Source organism: Panthera tigris, chromosome B3 (genome assembly GCF_018350195.1).
Source record: "Panthera tigris isolate Pti1 chromosome B3, P.tigris_Pti1_mat1.1, whole genome shotgun sequence".
Lineage (NCBI taxonomy): Eukaryota > Metazoa > Chordata > Mammalia > Carnivora > Felidae > Panthera > Panthera tigris.
The window spans coordinates 912,532-932,573 of record NC_056665.1 but is presented as its reverse complement, the minus strand read 5'-3'; the positions used below and the strand labels follow the sequence as shown (position 1 = coordinate 932,573).

The 20,042-nt window shown below is 64.2% G+C and overlaps 1 protein-coding gene across 9 annotated transcripts in view; it reads left to right on the top strand.

Moving 5' to 3' along the window:
* RASGRF1 (Ras protein specific guanine nucleotide releasing factor 1) overlaps positions 1-20,042 on the top strand; it is a 102,575-nt gene that overhangs the window by 61,640 nt on the left and 20,893 nt on the right. For 8 of the 9 annotated variants that reach the window (XM_042987862.1, XM_042987867.1, XM_042987868.1 and 5 more), the window contains exons 11-19: positions 1,527-1,590; positions 3,392-3,528; positions 5,604-5,686; positions 11,445-11,693; positions 15,138-15,511; positions 17,342-17,467; positions 18,783-18,953; positions 19,463-19,569; positions 19,829-19,941. In XM_042987862.1, the coding sequence (XP_042843796.1) occupies positions 1,527-1,590; positions 3,392-3,528; positions 5,604-5,686; positions 11,445-11,693; positions 15,138-15,511; positions 17,342-17,467; positions 18,783-18,953; positions 19,463-19,569; positions 19,829-19,941 (1,424 nt within the window). Of the gene's footprint in view, positions 1-1,526; positions 1,591-3,391; positions 3,529-5,603; positions 5,687-9,731; positions 11,155-11,444; positions 11,694-15,137; positions 15,512-17,341; positions 17,468-18,782; positions 18,954-19,462; positions 19,570-19,828; positions 19,942-20,042 lie in introns of those variants that run through there. The other variant, XM_042987871.1, reaches the window with a different exon arrangement.

Sequence of the window (20,042 nt, the reverse complement as noted above, 5' to 3'; positions counted from 1 at the left end):
TCAAAAGGAACGCGGAGATGCTCGTCAAGTCCCAGCACCCGCTCCTGCCAGCAGGTGCCTCACCAGGCCTCGGTTAACCCATCTGCGCGATGGGGGTGAAAACACGTCCCTCGGGGATGCCGTGAGCGTGAAGCAAGGGCGTGGCCTGGTGCCTGGGACGCAGTACCTGCTCGGCGGGTAACCGTCGTCGTCACTTCCAGTTACGTGGTCGTGAACTTGTAACGATACTCGTGGTAGCGAGCCCTTGCGTAAGCGTTAGCGTGGGCCAGGCACTCCCCCAAGTGCGCACACTCAGCTCCTGGAACGACCCGCTGAAGCCGATTCGGTTACTTGCCCGTTTTACGGATAAAGGGCCTGAGGCGTCTAGGAGCCCGCGAGCGGCAGAGCGGAGAGTTGGTCCCGGGCAGGCAGTCTGGCTCCAGAGTCTGTGTCCTTGAACTACAGGCTCAAAGTCAAGCTGTAAAACTACCCTAAGGTCTTCCAGAAGGAAGAGAACGTCAGAGCTAGATGGGGCTTTACAGATGATCAAGCCCGGGGCTCGCCCGAGGCCACCGAGCAGCAAAGCAAGAAGCAGAACCCAGGATCGGGGACACCCCGATGCCCCCTCCAGTCCCCCTGCCCCCCGGGCTGCCGTCCCTGCAAACACCTGTGTGTAGATTGAATGTGTGACCAGCGTCTCCGTCACCATCAGTTATTACGTTACTTACCCACTTCTCCGCCCCGTGGGACAGATTACCCACATCCAAGGTCTCAGCTTCTGAGTGAGGAGGCCTGGAGCCCCCGGCTGGGCGGGTGGGGCCCGGGGTCTCTCGAGCTGGCGTCCAGGCCGAGCTCTCCCGCTGTACCAGCCTTCCTGCTGTGGCTCCCCCAGAACACGTGGTCCCAGGGACCCCCGCAGAGCAAGCAGGGGGCTGTGGCTCCCACAGGTGCACAGCATCTGAGACACAGGTGACCGAGTCTGGCCCACACTTGGCAGGGAGGGGAGTGGACCTCAGCTCTGGGGGGGGGCGTCGGCATCCTGCACCCGCGGCTGTGGTCCCTGTTCACCACGGTGCCGGGGCGTCCGATGCCCGGAGGTGCTCCCACTCTCAGGGACCCAGATGCCCCCGATAACGGGCAACCAGTAGGTTGCGACCCCAGCTCTAAGGGTCCGGGTGACCTCAGGCGTGATCCCCGTCTCCGATCTCGTCTCCTCATCTGTAAAATCAGAACGAGACGTGTGCGGAGTCCGGTAAACCCGTGTCCAGGCTGCAGACGTGGAGTCTCAGCCCGGAATCGGGGACTCCGCAGCCCCCGCCCCACCCACCCTTGACCCTCGTCCCTGGAAAGGCCCCGAGACAGTCCCGCCTGATCTGCTTCGTGGGGGCCCCGATGCGAAGAGCACGTCCTTCCACGTGGGAACCAGAGTGCCCACGCGGAATGTGACGCACACACCCTCGAGCTTGTACGGCTGCGCCACGCCCCAGTCCCGGGGCCCTTCACCGGCCCGTGTCCTGGTGACTCGAGGTGGCCCTGCTGTCTTTCAGAACGGGGTCATCTCCCTCATCGACTGCACCTTGCTGGAGGACCCAGAGAGCACGGAGGAAGAAGGTAGGGCTGGGGGCCGCACGCGTGGCCGTGCGCACGGCCGCCCCCACAGACTCTCACCCACCCCAGACCCGCCGGGTCGCGGGGGACGTCCCGCTCTTGGACCCAGGGAAGCCGGGCCCGCAGTGGGAGGGCCTTGGTCCGCTTCCCTGTTCCTCCCACACTCTCCGGGCCCCCTGAGTGGTTGGCGCCGTTCAGTCTGGGGTCACTGCGCTCTACCGAGCACGTCCACAGGTGCCACGCACGGGTCCGCCGAGCACCCCCACGCACAGGTCCTGGGCGCCACGCACGAGAGGCCGGAGAGGCCCTCGGCCTGCTCTGTCCTCCAGTGGGAAGCGCGGGGACATGTGACACCAGCAGGGGGGGGACGCAAGGGGGGTTGCCCCGGCAGTGGGGGAAGGGCTCTGTGGGATTTCCCTCCCCGGCATCCCTGGGGGACGGGGTCATCGTTTTCAGTTATGGGGTGGGGTCACTAGTGCCACTTGATTGGGCTAAGGTTGGTCCTCCTGTCCCTTCTTTACTGCCCCTCCCTCCCCCCGGGGCACAGGACCCTGTGTCTTTACCCTTCCCCAGACTGGGGTGCCCCGGAACAGGGCTGAGCCACCTTGGATCCTGGTCCGGGCCCGGGGCTCGGGCTGGGGGTCTGCCAGGCGCCGGGTGCCTCGTCCACACACACTCAGGCCCGTGCCCCCGGTCAGCCCCGGTGGCAGGGCTCTGTGCCTTCCCTGCACGTCCACTGGAGCCGAGCCAGGCAACCCCCATGGGAAGCATAGGCTCGGTCTGTCTGGAGCGTCCTTGGCCGCGGAACCTTCTCCAGTCGTGGCCTCGGCTGGGCCACGGGAAAGCCCAGGCTTCAGTGCAGTGGTCAGGCCCCAAAGCCACTTTCCTTCCGGGGCCAAGGGAGGTAGAGGCCCTGCGCTGTGCAGCCCCCCTCAGCACCCTCGCTCACCGGCGGGCACCCTGCTTCTCAGAGGACCCGCCGGCATCCCCTCCCCACGTCACCACACGGAACAGGCTCCCCTGTGCCCAGCAGGAAACCCTGAAATCCTGGAGGGTCCCAACTGGAAGGGGCGGGGGCCCCAGAGATGCCACATGGTCTCTGGACGTGCACGGGGGCATCCGCGTCTGGGGCGGGAAGGGCGCCCCCCACGGCCGCGTAGCGACCGCAGGACAGAGCAGGGCTTCTGCGTCGTTCCACCAAGTGGTTCCCCGGTTCACGAGGGCACAGTGAAGGCATCCTAAACTGTGAGCTCGGTCTTCCAGCTCCCAAGACTTGAAGGAAGCTCCCAGGTGGAGAACAGTAACGAAAATGCAGAGAAGGCGCTTTGCTCTTGGGGAGGCCCACACTGAGCTCAGTGTCTGGTCGGGGCCGCGAAAGTGCGAGATCTGAAGTTCCCCATCCAGCCCGGCCTGGGACCACCCTGGGATGGCGGGAGGGCCCGGCCCCAAGGCCGTTCTCGTCCTGGCCTCGCTGCCGCCCTGCGGGGGGTCTCCAGGATGTTGTCGCTCGTGACCTCAGCTACCCCGAGATGTGACAAGGGCAGGGGGGTGCCCACAGCTCTGTTGCCGGACCGCCCACGTGTCGTAAGCTTCTTCTCAGCCCAGGTCCTTGCTTTGTCCGTCTCGAGGGGGCTCCCCTCCCCCCGGGAGTGCAGGGGAGAATGTCTGATACAGCGAGTGGCCAGGTGCCCACTCCCCCCACCACCACTGTCCTCCCGGGGGTAAGACAGACAGGGCCTTGTCAGAGGTTTCCCTACTCAGAGAGGCCCCACTCATGCTAACTCTGTGTTTTGCCAACCGGAAGCCAAAGGGTCCAGCCAAGACATAGACCACTTGGATTTTAAGATCGGAGTGGAGCCCAAGGATTCCCCGCCCTTCACGGTCATCCTCGTGGCCTCGTCCAGACAGGAGAAGGCAGCGTGGACCAGTGACATCAGCCAGGTGAGCAGGGTCACCTGTTCCTGGGAGTGGCGGGGGGGGGGGGGGGGTGGGAAAAGACACAAGTTCCCTCCAAGTGCTGCCCTCAGTTGGCAGAGTGGGAGGAGAACCCTTGGCACCTGGATCTCATGCTACAGTGATGTTTAAAAGTCCGGGTTTTTGAGCTGCCCCCAGGCCCCAGCAGACTTACCGGATACAAGTGCATTTTAGCACATGCGGCAGGCCATTGGTAAGCATCCTAAGCCCAGGGGTGCTGGAGACCACAGAGCTCAGAGAGAGGGGAAAGGCCCCACACGGCCTCGGGTCAGCTACACAGAGCGTCTCGGCCTCCGTCGGGCCTGCCCAAGCGTTAGGGCCGTGAGCACAGCAGGCAGGGAAAGCGCGGGCTTTCCAGGGAGGGGTGAGCAGAGCCAGCAAGCCACGGACTCCTGTGAGACCAGGCAGAGTCTGTCTGGAAGTCAGACAGGGGGTCTGGGACATGGGAGTCTGGAAGAGGCTGTCAGCGCCCTGGGCTCCAGGACAGGCGGTGGGTTAGTACAGCCCCTCCCCGCAGCCAGGAACCCCTTGCCCGCCGTCTGCCTGCGGCCTGCCCTCCGCGGGGTGAGGGAGCAGCGGACGGCAAAGCGGGGGATCCGCTGTCTTTAATGCTGGGCCCCCCGCCCCCGACCGCCCGCTCCCCCAGCTCCCTGGCCTGCTGCCCGTCCGGAAATGCCGGAAGAACGAGGCAGGACAGGGTACCGTGTGGTAGATGTGTGCTCTTTCTGGGAGTGCAGTGTGCCCCAGAGAAACCCGGAAAACCAGACACTAGGAAAGAGTGCTGATCCCAGCAGGCGTCAGGGCCCCCAGCCCATCCCCGGCCCCCCTCATGCCTCTGGGGAGCTCTGTCCACAGCCAGGCGCCCCGAGTTTTGGTGTTGCTGGTAGAGGCAGAGCTGAAGACAGCCTAAGAGCAGCGGGGTGGAGACACTGGGCTGGGCAGTGCAGGGAACAGGAACCTTCCTCTGAAAGTCCCGCCCCCCACCCCCACCCCGCCACCTCCCGGGGGCGCAATTAGTTAAGCCTCCGACTTCGGCTCAGGTCATGATCTCCTGGTTCATGGGTTCGAGCCCTACATCCGGCTCTGTGCTGACAGCTCAGAGCCTGGAGCCTGCTTCGGATTCTGTGTCTCCCTCTCTCTCTGCCCCTCACCTGCTCACACACTGTTCTCTCTCTCAAAAATAAATAAATATTTAAAACTTTTAAAAATAAAAGTCCCCCCAAAGATCTGGGGACCCAGCCTTGACCGGACACTGGCCCCCAGCACATGGGGCAGGGCTGTCCCTGCTGTGCCAGCCTCTCCCAACTTTCTGGTGACTTTGAGCCCCCTCAACACACACATCCTCAAAACCGGGAGATTCTGAACCGAGAGGAAACCCTCCCATGGCAAAGATGTGAAGGTTTCGGGGAGGGGGGCAGTGAGAAGGGAAAAAGTCCTCCCCGCCCCCTCTCCCCCGGAAAAAAGGTGTTTTCATTTGGGTGGGGGCTGCTTCTTCGAAACAATATGGATTTGAATTTTCCGGAGGCTGAAAAGTCAGTGCGTCTTCCCCCGTGCAGGCAGCCTAACCACCCCCTGCCCGAGGTGGGAGCTTGGCCACGGAACCGCCCGCAGCCTCAGAGCATTGGCCGAGGGTGGATGGAGGACCCGGGGTGCAGGACAGCATGTGCACTCAGGGACGTAGGGGGCCAGCCTCCGGCAGGGGGACCCCGACGACCGTGGCTCTGACCTCGCCCTTCACGCTAGACCCCAGAGGTCAGCGACAGACCCTCCAGGTCAGGCGCCTCCTCTTGCGAACAATCTGGCTGCGTAGGAGTCATTGTCCCCACTTTGAAGTCAGGGACAGGAGGCCCAGCGAGGTCAGGCAATCCCCCAAAGGTCACAGAAGGGGAGCTGACCTCCAGACGCGGCGAAGGAAGGCTGCGCCCCACCCGCCCTTGCCTGGACGACACCCTCAGGCGCGCGAGGACCCCGCGTCAGGCTGGGCACGCCGGCCGCCCCCTCGGCGGTGGCCGGGCTCTGACCCTGGGCCTCCCTGATTCCAGTGTGTGGACAACATTCGCTGCAACGGCCTCATGATGAACGCATTTGAGGAGAATTCCAAGGTCACCGTGCCGCAGATGATCAAGTAAGTGCCCGCCAGAGCCTGCTCGAGGCCCGGGCAGCAGCAGGGGCACCAGGCCGGCCGGCCACTGGGCCTCGCCGGGGTGCTGGGCCGCGTCTGTGCGGTTTGGGGCTGTCTGCCTGCTTGTTGGTTTTGACTTAACGTCTGTTTGGACGAGGGCTTTGGCTTAGTTTCTGTTTCATAAAACGTGGATTTTCGCGGCAGGCTGTTTAAACGACGGCACGGGTGAAGCTTCGTGCTGCCTTTTTTTTTCTCAAGTGGCTATTTTTCTTCTTCTAATTACGAAACGAGAACACTGCAGAAACACGGGCCGCGGGGCCGCGGTGTTTGTCTCAGCAGGTGCAGGGGCGAGGGGGCCACAGGCCACACCGTCCGACCTCCCTGGCCACCGGGCCTGCTCCTCCCCCGGCCCCTGTCCTCGCCCTCCTCCTGCCCCCTCCTGGCGGCGGCCCGCGGGTCCCTGACGCTCTGGGGGCCTCGGGCACGTGCCTCAGCCCCGGCGTGAAGGCGCCTCTGTGCGCACGGGGCCGGGGAAGCCCAGGCAGGGTCGTGCGCACAAGGTCTGCTGAGCGTCCGGGCGACCCCAGGAGGTGGCGTTCAGCTCCGTGACGGCACAGCGGGGGCCGGCGGAGCCCGAGGAAGGTGTGAACGTGAGGGCAGCATCCCGGTCCCCAGCCCCGGCTCCGGGTATCACGACGGACGGTGACGTCACGTTTCCGAGCTCGGGCTTCTCGCAAGCGGGAGATGGCGATGCCTCCTGGATTTGTGTTGTTGGGGGTCCGAGGAGGTGCGTGTTTATCCTTCACGTGCAGAGAGCTGGTGGTGGTCCTGCAGTGAGTGTAGATGCCTCCGATGGCCCGCTCGGGGAAGCTCAGGTGTGCCTGAGCCTGCGTCCTGAGCCCGCTCTCGGAGGGCCCAGCGCAGCAGGTCGCTGACCCAACCTGTGCTCTCTGATGCGACGAGACAAAAGGGCTGTTTTCACGAGCAAATTAAAATCACGCGGAATTAAGGCTGAACGTAGAGCGGAAGCCCACTCGTCTGCCCAGGACGCCTCTTGAGGCTGCAGAAGCGAGCGAGGTGTTGCCTGTGAAGGTGAAAATAGTGACAGAGTGAAGGGAACGTCCAAATGGAAGGGACATGCCGAGGGCACACAGCCCCCAGGCTCCAGGAGGAGCGGCCATGGTGGGCGGTCCTGCAAGAACGTGGGAGCAGCAGCGATCAGACGTGCTCTGTGCTCACCCTGCAGTGAGAGACGCGCGCAGGAAGTGATGAAACACCGCCGTGAGTCAGAGACGGAGTCCGGGTGGCGCTGGAGGGGCCAGACGTCTAGTGGCGATGTCACCTGGTGCGGTGGGCAAGACGCCCCTGAGAGGGGACATCAGAGCTGACCGTGAGGGTAGTGGCGGGGAAGGGCGCTCTGGGAGGAGGGAACAGCATGAGCGAAGGTGCAGAGGCAGGAAGGCTCGTGTGTGTTGGTGACAATAAATCACCCCGTGGGGCTGAAGGGAGGGGAGAGGGCGCGTCGTGGAGGTGGCAGCCTGCACGGGAGTGGCGGCTGCGTTCACAGCCAGTCAAATGGTGAAGCGCATCTGTTCTAAGCCCATGAGACACGGGGGCACCTGGGGTCTCCGTCAGTGAAGCGTCCGACTTTGGCTCAGGTCACGATTTCGAGGCTCATGGGTTCGAGCCCCGCGTCGGGCTCTGTGCTGACGGTTCGGAGCCCAGAGCTGCCTCGGATGCTGCATCTCCCTCTCTCCCTGCCCCTCCTTTGCTCACGCTCTGTCTCTAAACATTTACTTTTAATTTCCTAAATGAAAAAATACATGAACACGGTGAGCCACTGGTGTGGCACCTGGTTTACACGGTGTCACCGTCCCGCCCTGGCCCCAGCAGCCTTCCCTGCCGACGGGTCGGCGACAAGCCGGCCCAGGTGGCCCCACAGCGGGGTCCTGGGCCAGCAGAGCGTGAGCTGTGTCTGGCACCCTGTGTTTCCAGTCCCACACAAGCCTGAGTTTCTGGCACGGTCCCCACATCGGACCGTGAGTCAGGAGGGTCCTGACTTGGGGTCTGCGGGACAAAGAGGCAGGAAGTTCGGGCCCTCTGGTGTGTGGCTGCTGGTGGACACGGGAGAGGAGGGTCCACAGCCACGCAGAGAGCTGAGGGGTCCCACTGCTTCAGCCCCAGCTCCCGGGCACTACAGCTCGGCCCCAGCAGGTGGCCTCCAGGACTGGTGGGGTCGAGGTGAGCGCCCTCCCGGGAAGGGGGGTGATGCTCTGGGGTCTCACCAAGAAGTGTGGGGTGCGAGGTCAGGACGTGCTCACGCTGGGAGGGGCGAAGACCCCTTCTCACAGGGGCAGACATCTGGCACATGGCCTGCAAGGGAATCACCAGAATCGGTGTGTCTTTACCGGACTCGCCCACTTTACAGATGGGGAGCTGAAGTCAGGGTGAACAGAGACCCTGTAACCAGCAGCGATGGCCAGTTTCAGAGGAGAAGAGGGAAGGGAGGGGGCTTCTAGCCTTCTCTACCCATCCAGTGGCAGAAGGAGCCCAGAAAGAAAGTGCTAGAAGCAAACAGCTGCCCGAGGGGCCCGGCAGCCCCCGTTAGGGTGCCAGGCCTGTGCTAGGCACTCCGGGACGCGTGAGGTGTCGGCCAGCCGTGCGGGAGCCCCCCAGCCCCAGGCTGAGCCCTTCCCACCTGCAGACACGGTCTCCTGTCCGCGTCTTCCCTCCTTCCGAGCCGGGTGCCTCTCTGTCCACTCGTGTGCCTGACACCCTCTCTCGCCGCTTTAGCCCTTAGCAGAGGTCTGAGCTGGGAGAGACCGGGCGCCTCGCTTGGCTGATTTTCGAGCACCCAGTCTGCTCTCTCCTTGGACTCAGCAGTCTTCTCTCTTGCTTCCAGGAAATCTTTCTCATCTTGGATGATCATGCATTTTCCTGAGTCGTGGCGAAACCCCACCCAAGATTTTATAAAGCGTCTGCCTTTCGGCAAAGTTTCCTTGGAGGGTCCCCTTCATGCGTCTTCAGGAAGGTCTCCGAACCACGTTGCCTTTCCAGGCTCTGTGGGTTTCCCATGTTTTCTCGTCCTGAGAAGCAGTCCCCACTCGATAAAGGTGGTTTGCTTACCTGTGGATATTTCCAACCCCAGGGGCATTTCCAAAGAAGGCCCTTAAAGGACAGCGTCTGCACCCCTGACAGAAAGGCCCCCAGGAGTGCCCGTGACATCCATGGGGACGCTCGATCACCTCCCGAATGAGCTGGGCACCACACAGCATTCTGGGCCCACAAGGCACGGACTTCATTAAATATTTGCAAAAGCGCTGTGAGGTGAATCTTGATATTTCCATTTTACAGATGACGAGACTGAGGCCTGGAGACTGAGTACCTGGTCTGATGCCACACAGGAAACAGGGCTGACAGGTGTCATTTGATTCCAAGCCTCGTGTCCTCCCCTGTTGTGTGACGTGTTCTGGCCGTGACAACCTTTATGAGCTGCATTCGTATTTCTTCAGATTTTTTTTTTCGCGGAAGCCCATTTCGATAAGATTCCCAGGCTTATCCTTTTAGCAACGTCACGTATGAATTTGCTCGTTTAGGTACCCTTCTGATCATATCCCACCAGAACACAGGCCACTTAGGCAGCCTGCTCCCCGTGTATAAGAGCGACCAGATAAGATACGGTCACCAGTGCGGAAGGACCTAGGGCAAACAAAACGTGAGGAAGGAAACCTAGGAGGCCCGGCGGTAAATGCACTTGCTGTGTCCTTGCTGGAGCGAGCAGTACACCTGATCCCAGGCGTCTCGCGGCCTTGACAGAAAGGAAAGTGTGGGTACAGAGATTCGCGGTGTCCAGAAGTGGAAACCACTGCTGCCCCGGGGCGGTCGTGATGGAAATGCACTGGAAGAGAGAGCGCCCTCCTGTGGCCTCGGCACCCAAGGGCGCCGCTGGCTCCCACCGCCCCGGGAGAGGCCGCTGGCCTCGGGCCCCCGCCGCCCCAACCTCAGGTCCCTGCCCCCAGGCCCCCACGGCCTGGTCGGCTGCACCTGACACCTGCCCGAGGACTGAGCCGTGCTGCCTCCAGATCCAATGCGGAAGGTCCCAGAAGAAGAGTGGAATTGCTTCAACTCAGATTCCCTGCCAAGCAGAAATCACTTCAGCCAGGGGTGCAGGACTCCGGAAGGTCTGGTCCGGGACACCTGCCCAGCCCTGCGGGTCTTACTTTTAGGGAAGTACCTGAAGTCCGGCCATCTGCTGCTGGCTAGGGACTGACCTTGATACTTTAATAGGCAGCCGGGCGGGAAGTCAGGGAGGCTGTGACCTGCCCTGAGAGACAGAGCTGCTAAGAAGCCCCCAGGCTGGGGTTCAGGCTTCATCCTTCGTGGCTCTCAGGAGCCAAGGGGGGAGAGAGCGGCCGTGCCTGCTGCCGGGAGAGATCACTGGTAGGAAAAGAAGCAGGATTTTCAGACAGAAAAAAATCAGACTCTTGGAGACATAATCAGTGGTTTGTTTACGTGTGTGGACTCTGGCTCACGGGGGCTCATTGGGGGCCGTATGGCCCCTGATTTTGATTTGTGAGTTCATTTTCTGGAGGGATGTATCTGTGAAGATCTCGTAGGGCCTGGTGGAGAACCACAGCCTGTGACAGCTCTGTATCCCCTGTCTGGGGTCCCCAGACCACAGCGGTGGCACTTGCTTGCGTTCCGGAGCCCCTTGGAGAGCAAGTAGTGTGTTCTCGGGGGTGCTGAGCTCCCCTCCCCCAGAGCCTGGGTTAAAACGGGGAACCACCCTTCGATAGCTTTTGGGTAGATTTTTCGAGGCCACCTTCCAGGGTCTCAGCCTTCGTGGGGGTCTGACTCCAGCTCCCTTCCCTACAGAAACCCAAGACGCTCGGTATCTATGAGCAGCCGATGCCCCAGAGGCACATAAGCCATCAACTGGTTTCCAGATTTCTCTCCAGTGTTGACCTCTGGGAATCCCCCTTCTAGCTTTTTTGCGCTTATTTGGTTTTTACTGAGATGTAATTCACGTAACACGCAAGTCAGCATTTCCGCCCTGCAGTTTAGCGGGTTTTAGTGCATTCACTAAGTTGCGCGAGCTTCGGTACCGCCTCATCGCAGAATGTGCCCGTCACCCCTCAGCAAACCCCATGCGTGCTGAGGGCCGCTCCGGTCTCTGCCACCCCCACCCCTGGCGGCCAGCAACCTGTGCTCCGTGTCTGGACGTGGCCTTCTGGCACACTTCCCATAAACGAAGCCCTACGATACGCGGACTTTGTTTCTGGATTCGTGCACTCGGCCTGTCCAGACCCCGCCGCGCGGGAGCACCTGTCAGGACGCCACTCCTTCTCGCAGCCGAGGGATGCTCCGTGCGGACAGACTCCACTGGCTTGTTCCGTCACCGGCTGGCAGACCGCGTGTTGTTTCCCCTCCGGGGCGGTTTGAAGAGCGGAGCCGTGAACGCTGGTGGACAGGTTTCTGTGTGAACAGATTTCCCTTTTATCTTGTGAGCTCAGCGACACGTGCTTTGTAAGCTGGCCACGGGGCGTCCAGTGCGTCTGGGAGTTTTCCTGACGTCGGGCATGTGGGATGCCGTCCGGAGGAGGCGGCATCTTGCGGGGGGTCGTCCTCCGCACAGGAGGCCCGCGGTCCTTCGGCGCCCCGTCCGTCCGCCCGCCCTCGGCCGTTGCACGTTGGGGAGACGGTGCCGGGTGGGCTCCCGAGCTCAGACCCCGTCTCCCCGCGGTCCTCCCTCGCCCCGCAGGTCGGACGCCTCCCTGTACTGCGATGACGTGGACATCCGCTTCAGCAAAACCATGAACTCCTGCAAAGTGCTGCAGATCCGCTACGCCAGCGTGGGCCGGCTGCTCGAGAGGCTGACGGACCTGCGCTTCCTGAGCATCGACTTCCTCAACACCTTCCTGCACTCCTACCGCGTCTTCACCACGGCCGTCGTGGTCCTGGACAAGCTCATCACCATCTACAGAAAGCCCATCAGCGCTATCCCCGCCAGGTGCGTAGGCCGCCCCCGGGGACGTCGGGGGGACCGCAGACGTGACCTGTTGGGTGCGCGTGGGCACCTCCCGGGGCCGGAGGGCTGTCTCTCCCTCGCCCTGGGGGGCTGACTGCTCCCCCCAGCTGTCTCTCCCCCGAACTGGGGGCTGACCGCCCCCCCCAGCTGTCTCTCCCTCGCCCTGGGGGGCTGACCACCCCCCCAGCTGTCTCTCCCCGAACTGGGGGGCTGACCGGCCCCCCAGCTGTCTCTCCCCCGAATTGGGGGGGCTGACTGCCCCCCCCAGCTGTCTCTCCCCCGCCCTGGGGGGCTGACCGCCCCCCCAGCTGTCTCTCCCCCGAAATGGGGGGCTGACCGGCCCCCCCAGCTGTCTCTCCCCCGCCCTGGGGGGCTGACCGCCCCCCCAGCTGTCTCTCCCCGAACTGGGGGGCTGACCGGCCCCCCAGCTGTCTCTCCCCCGAATTGGGGGGGCTGACTGCCCCCCCCAGCTGTCTCTCCCCCGCCCTGGGGGGCTGACCGCCCCCCCAGCTGTCTCTCCCCCGAACTGGGGGGCTGACCGGCCCCCCCCCAGCTGTCTCTCCCCCGCCCTGGGGGGCTGACCGCCCCCCCAGCTGTCTCTCCCCCGCCCTGGGGGGCTGACCGCCCCCCAGCTGTCTCTCCCCCGCCCTGGGGGGCTGACCACCCCCCCCAGCTGTCTCTCCCCCGAACTGGGGGGCTGACCGGCCCCCCAGCTGTCTCTCCCCCGAACTGGGGGGCTGACCGGCCCCCCAGCTGTCTCTCCCCCGAACTGGGGGGGCTGACTGCCCGCCCCCAGCTGTCTCTCCCCCGAACTGGGGGGCTGACCAGCACCCCCCCAAGCCCCAGCTGTCTCTCCCCCGCCCTGGGGGGCTGACCAGCGCCCCCGCAGGCCCCAGCTGTCTCTCTCCCGAACTGGGGGGCTGACCAGCCCCCCCCCCAGGCCCCAGCTGTCTCTCCCCCGCCCTGGAGAGACTCAAGGGCACACGTTGCTCTCTGCTCCCTGCCCACACCTCTGCACTGCCCTCCTGGAAGCACAGGGCCACCTCTCTGGAAAAGCGGGTGTTCCCCACCTTCCCGTTTGAGAAAGAAAGGGAACGGGAAGAATAACGAGGGTCAGGGCAGTGGAAGGAGGCGGACAGGCAGAGACTCCCGGCCCGTCCCTGCCAGGACCTGCTCTGGAGGGAGGGGGCACACTTGGGCTGGCACAGCACGTAGAAGGCAGGCCACCCTCCCGCCCCCAGCTCAGCCCGCCGGTACCCAGAGAGGCCGGGAGACTCGCCCCAGAGCCCCTAGAAGCGCAGGGCTGAGTGGGGGCCCGAACCCAGGGCCCTGGGCTTCTCAGGGATGCCTGTGACCGTGTCTGTGTGAGTCTGCGTAGCAGGCAGGGGGCCTGCCTTTCCCTCCTCTGCCCTGCCCTGGTCTACCCGCTGGCACCGTGAGCCCCGGGTCCCTGCCGGGGGAGGACCCTGAGGGCAGGCACAGCCTGGGTCACAGGGTCAGCCCTTGCCGGAAGAGCCGGCCTCGGAACCGCGATCACGGGGCTTCGCTGACGGGCAGACCGGTCCTGCTGCTGGACACCCGGCCTCTTAGCTGAACGGAAACCTCCACTCCCATGTCGCCAAACGGTTACCGGTCCGGGGCAGTACTGGGCAGGGCACGGCCAGGGGTGACCCCAGTGTGCCTGCGGCCCAGAAGGGGGTGCGTGGGGAAGGTAGTTAGCAGTCTTCACGCAACACAGGGAAACCGAGGCAGAGTGATGGGCCTGCCCTGCCGTAGACCAAGTTCAGGGACCGGACCCGGACCCCTGAGGGACCTCACTGGTTCAGGGAGACCCGTCAGGAAATGGGAGGGACCAGCAGGTCCCTCTGAATGCCCCTCACCCCCTGGGTGACACTTGGGGCCAGAGCCTCAACCCTGGGGTGATGCTGTGTCCCACCAACTTCCCAGGGCCACCGGGAGGCCCAGCCGGTCCCAAATGAGAGCCCAGGACGTGAGGAGGGGCTGTGAGGCCTGGAGGCCCTACCCATCCCCCCGCCACCCCACACGTCTGCCGCCAGGGCAGCCGATCTCCCAGAGAACACCCGCGGCCCCAGTGCCCGTGCTGCCCTCACCCTCCTCACTGACCACCTGCCCCTGCCCTCAGGGCTGGGCTCACCTCTCCACTCTGAACTTCCGGAACCCCAGCAGTCAGCTTCCAGGGGCCCCGGGAAAGCCGGACAAGCCACCCCGTCCAGGCTGGGACACGTCCACGAGCTGAGGAGGTCGTTCCTGGGGGCCCGGAGGTCTGTCCTGTGCAGAGCACAGAGCAGATACGTTCCACGCGTGTGTCACCCGCTTCCAGCCTGGCCCTGAGGCGTAGAGGCACGACCAGGATTGCTGGGAGACCCGCTTTCCACGTCCTGCCCCGGGTTTGCCCCAAGGCTGGCCGAACGCCCTGGTGGGGCACAGAGGACACGGGGTTTGGAGCCTCATCCTATCTGAGCCTCAGCCTCTCCATCCCTAACCCCCTCAGGACCTGTGTGAGGGTGAGGTCAGAGCACGAGGGGTCACCAGGCCCTGGTGGACAGCACCTCGCCTCAGACCCTGCTGGTGACCGGAGGGAAGGCGCGAGGGGCGCCCGTAGACCCACCGTGCCATGGAAGTGCACACCCCTGCCCAGACCACGAGACGGGACGCTTGCACACGCGCATATCTGTCCACAGCCCGTTTCGTCACACCGCCCCTTGGCCCGTGTCCACGCAAGTGCACCTGCTCGGGGGATTGGCCCGGGTGTCAGGGGTCCCGAGGGTGTCTCCCGAAACTGGCTTCGCCTCTGGGGGCCTCAGCCAAAGGACACACACAGCCAAGGAGTGGGAAGAGCGAGAACAGCAAGCGTGTGTCCCAACGCTGTGTGCCCCCCACGAAAATACTGAGAAGTTTTAGGCGGAGGGCACACGCACGTTCACGGGCTGGGGCTCGCCTGGGGCAGACTTGAGCACCGAATCGGGGCAAAGTTGTTGGGAGCCACCAGAGCTCAGGCCAGAGCTGAGTGGCGTCCCAAGGCCGGCAGGGTCTGGCACCCTCGATTCCGCTCCTGGTGATCCTGGCGTGGGTGCTCCCGGGGGCTTAAATCCTGCCAACACAAGTCAGGAATGTGCGTCAGGCCCGTCCCTCCGTCCGAACCAGCACCGGGAGTTGTACCAGCGACTTATCACCCCCGAGACGACACTGTCCCCTGCCCGGCAGCGTCTATCTGTCCCTCCCTTCTCCTGCCTTGAAATCGTGACGTCCCAGGGTGTGTCCCGCCATTTCAGCGCCTCGCAGGTGGTTCTGGGAGGAGTGTCCCCAGAAGAGAGGTGCCGGGCGCCCCGGAGGCCGGGAGACCCCAGACCTAGGAAGTCAGCCGGGCCCGCTCTGACCGTCTGCTTCCGTCCCCCGCCCGCCCAGGTCCCTGGAGCTCTTGTTTGCCAGCGGCCAGAACAGCAAGCTTCTGTACGGCGACCCCCCCAAGTCCCCGCGTGCCACGCGCAAGTTCTCCTCGCCTCCCCCCTTGTCCATCGCCAAGACGTCGTCGCCCGGCCGCCGGCGGAAGCTGTCCCTGAACATCCCCATCATCACGGGTGGCAAGGCCCTGGACCTGGCCGCCCTCAGCTGCAACCCCAATGGCTACAGCAGCCTGTACTCGGCCGTGTCGCCCTTCAGCAAGGCCTCGCTGGACACCAGCAAGCTCTACGTGTCCAGCGGCTTCGCCAACAAGATTCCGGATGAAGGCGACACGGCCGCTGAGAAGCCCGAAGAGCCCTCGGCTCTCAGCAAGCAGAGTGAGTGGACGTGCGGGCTCCCCCAGGGCGGGAGGGACTTGGGGGTCCCGGCCAGATACTGGAGGCGGGCAGAGTCTGGGCAGGAGGAAGCCAGCAGACAGGCAGGCAGAAACCCCCCAGGGCGTGGCTTCATCCTGCGTCTGTCTGTCTGCGGGCGGGTCCCGGATCTCGGGCCTCCGTCAGGGCCCAGTAAGAAAGGAGTCACCGGACCCAGCTCCTGTCCCCTGGGGTCCACAGCGAGCTGAGGAACAGGACCCCACGCGGAGATGTGTGCACCTGATGTGTTGTGCTGGAGAGATATTCGAGGGGCACAGGGAGTGGGCTGGGGACGCCATCTGGAGAGTCAGAGAAGGCTTTCTGGAAGGCCCACGATGTCTAGACTTTGACCGGGAGGAGGGGGCACGGTCTAGGCAAGGGGATGCAGTGGACAGGACTAGGCGAGGAAAAGCATTGTGTGCTCAGGAACAGCCTGAGCCCAGCACAGCTGGGACCCTGGGTGTGGGGGCAGCACAGAGACCAGGGGCACAGGCTGGCAGCCCCTTCCTCTTAGAGCCCTCCAGACCATTCTGGAAGGCATCTGTTTGGGTGGCTGGTCCGGTTCAGCTCAGCGCCCCCAGCGCTGTCTTGGTGAGCACGTTTGTGCCTGTCACATTTGGAAATTTAACATAAAACAGGCATGCACGCGCACACCCCTGGGCTGGCCGGTCCCTAGGCCCCGAGGAAGGGGCCTTTGAGAAAGACGCTGAGGGTGGTCCGGATTCCTCTCCTGTGCATCAAGAAGGGGGAGGCAGGGAGCGGCCCCGGCAGGGACACAGCTGGGGAGGGAAGCTCCCGGAAGGCTCGGTCACCAAGTGACATTTACCGTGATACATACAGTAAATGGCTGATGGGTGCGTCCGAAGGTCTGTAACCGAGGGACAGCCCGCTGGAAAGCCCCAGATGCCATCCTGTGGGGGCAGAGGACAGGGTGACCATCTGACATCAACCCTCAGTGAGTTCAGGCCTCTCTCGCATTTGGAAACTTAACATAAAACAGTCCTGAAAGGTGATCTCATTCCTGACCAGTGACGGAGGGGCCCCAGAACCTAAGTGTGTACTAAAGTGTCTGTGTGTGTGTGTGTGTGTGTGTGTGTGTGTGTGGACGTTTTCTTAGGGTCTGTAGCTGACTCGGTGTCTCCAGGGCCTCCCCTCCCCTCCAAGGTCTCGCTCACTGCAGCTGGGGAGACCGAGGACCAGAGAGGCGAGGGTACTTACCGCGATGGCTGTTCCTCAGCTGGACTTTAACACACTTCATCCCTTTTCCCCAAAGTGTGTAACCCTGGAGCACCCTGAGTCTTGGGAGACGAACTTTGCACCAAACCGGGACGCTTTGATAGTGACCAAAGGCGTGGGATGACAGGGGCCAAGCAGGGCTTTCTGGGCAACGCAGGGCGGATGGCGTCCCCAAGATGCTTCACACGCACACACGTGTGCTCACGCACATGCACACACACGCACGTGCACAAGGCTGGGACACGGCACCTCGATGCTCGGCGTGGTCCGTGACCAGCCACGGGGCATCCCCCTGGAGCATGTTAACGGGGCGACCCTCCGGGCCCACCCTGACCTCCGGGTCAGCACCGGCACCGTCGTGAGGCCCCCGGGCGTGGGTGTCAGGCTCTGAGAAGCCCACTCGGAAGGCCACGGTGGAGACCCGCGACCCCGCTGGCGTAAGGAAAGGTCCTCGGCGGGTAAATGCAGACCCGCGCAGCTCCGCTTTGGTGCCTGGAGGCCCGAAGCTGATGGTGGACGACTGTGGGAGAAACGCGGCCTCGTCCCCCCTCTCCCCAGGCTCAGAAGTCTCCGTGAGGGAAGAGTCGGATAACGACGAGGACCAGAGTGAGGACGGGGACACGGAGGCGTCGCCGACCAAATCCCCAACGACGCCAAAGTCGGTCAAAAGCAAAAATCCCTCAGGTACAGTTGAGCATTCCGGAGCCATGGACGGCTTCTGGGGGACGAGCGGCCCAGGCGGGGAGGGGACGGCAGGTCACGCCGGGCACAGCGAGCAGGCCTCCTCTCCACGAGACACACGACCCGAGTGCCGGCCGCCGTGTCGCAGCCCCCGGGGCCACTGCAGGGCGGGGACACGGGCTGCTCCTCCCCGTCTGCACGGTCACCCTGACACGGGCGGGCAGGAGGGGCCGGCACCGGTGTGTTCACGGGGGACCCGGGTTCGGGTGTCGGCCGAGCTGCGGGCCGGGTCCTGTCGCGGTCGGGCAGCCTCGTGCAGCGAGGTCGTGCCCAGTTACCGGACGAGCGAGCAGAGTCCCCGCAGGTGTGACCGCCCCCGCCCGAGCCTCAAGGACCCACGATCCCGAGGGCCTCCCGTCGCCATGAGGCACTGCCCACGAGGCACTCCCGCCTCGCCTCCCCTCCCGCCTCCAGCCCTGCAATGGGGTGAGCCTGAGCCCCGAGCACCCCAACCGTCCGGGCCTCCCCCGAGTCTCGGAACCACCGGGTCGTGGACGCCACGGCCCCAGCAGATTCGCCAGAGCGCACATCTCAGAAATAAGCTTTGAGTTTTCGAGATAAAGCATGTGCCCCACAGGGCAGGAGCTCCGTGCTCTATCCCGAAGACGGGGTGCCGTCCCGAGACCTGGAGGAGTTTCCAGAGTCACGGTTGCTGCTGTCGTGGCTAAAACCTGAGTGTCAAGTTTCGCTGGCACACACATAGCATCTCACCTAAAACCACAGACTTGCACGCGTTCTCTCCTCTACCCTTGACCGCTGTTTGAAGTAGGGACTAATGGCCTTATTGTCCGGAGATCACTGAGACCCAGGGAGGTTAAGCAGTTCACCGAGGCCACACAGCTGGCAGGGCAAGGACTCAGAGCACGGGGCTCGCCGCACCCCACCAGTGAGCCCGTCAGTATGAACGACTGACGTCAGACTTGGGACGAGTGATGCGTTCATCCCAAATAGCCTGCGAGGGTGAGAACGCTCACGACACAGTCCTCCAGCGGCCTGGGCCCTGCTGAGCCTAAGAGGTGACAGAGCAGCAGAGAGGAGGGCCGGGCAGCTGGCGGGGCCTTTCCCGCCCCAAGCCGGCCCTGAGGGTGGCCTGCCCCCTCCTTGGGGGATGTCAGCAGCCGCACCCCCACCAGCACCTGCTCGGGGGCCGTGAAGGCAGCCCGCCCGTCCCGAGGCTGCTCCGGCTGGGGACCCTGGTTTTCTAACCGCCGAGAGCCGGACCGGCAAAGGCTGAGGACTGGCCTTCTTCCCTCCACAGAGTTCCCCCTCTTTTCCTACAACAACGGGGTGGTCATGACCTCGTGTCGGGAACTGGACAACAGCCGCAGTGCCCTGTCCGCGGCCTCTGCCTTTGCCATAGCAACGGCGGGAGCCAACGAGGGCGCCCCAAGCAAGGACAAGTACCGCAGGATGTCCCTGGCCAGCGCAGGTGCGTGGGGGCGGCTCTGGGGGCAGCAGTGGCCACCACGGCCCCGGGAGCTGTCCCCCTTTGCCTGTGCGCAGCTCGCCGCCCCGGGGCCTTGGCTGGTGCCGACCCTCCTGGCTCCCTGCTCGGAGGGCCCTGGCTCCGCCCATCTGGCCCCGCCCCCTGGGAGACTTGGACCCATTAAAGCCGATGCCCGTGGGAACCCGCCCCCCACCCTCACGGCACTGGTCCCGTGGCAGAGGTGGAGCGCGGCCGGGAGATCAGAGCTTCCGGCAGCCCGGGCAGAGGTGGGTGTGTGCCCTGTATCCACTGAGACTGCGTGGGCTCCAGTCTCGCTGGCCACAAACCCGGGCGGGTTGTTCGGTGTCTTCCTGCCCCTGCCCCCACGCCGTCCACCCACCAGCCACAGAGCGGCCTGGCTTAGCCACACGTGGCTGTTGAACCCAGACGAGAGCCAAGGTGTGCGTCTCGTCCTCACGTCCCCTCTGACCCTCCGTCACGCCTGCCACCAGGGTTTCCCCCCGACCAGCGGAACGGAGACAAGGAGTTTGTGATCCGCAGAGCGGCCACCAACCGGGTCCTGAACGTGCTCCGCCACTGGGTCTCCAAACACTCTCAGGTGGGGGAGGGGGGCCCCGGCACTGGCCTCTGCGAGCAGCGGGGAGGGCAGCAGGGACACCAGGGGACGGGGACCTGGGTCGCCCCACCTCTGTCTGCAGCAGGGATACCAAGTCGGTCTGCACCCCAGGGTCCCGGCCCCGGGGTGCAGCCTCCAGGGAAAAGGGAGACAGGGCAGAAACACAGCTCGGGCTGGTCAGGGGCCACGGCAGGGCAGCGCTAGAGCAGTGGCCAGCGCCGTGGCCCGTCTCCCCCCACAGGACTTTGAGACCAACAATGAGCTCAGAGGCAAGGTGATCAGCTTCCTGGAGGAGGTCATGCACGACCCCGAGCTCCTGACCCAAGAGAGGAAGGCCGCGGCCAACATCATCAGGTAGGGCGGTCGCGGCCCCGGCCGAGCACCGCCTGCACGCGGCCAGCGGGGGGTGGGGGGCTGGGCGGGGCCCTTCCCGGGCGCGGTGGCCTCCGTCCGGC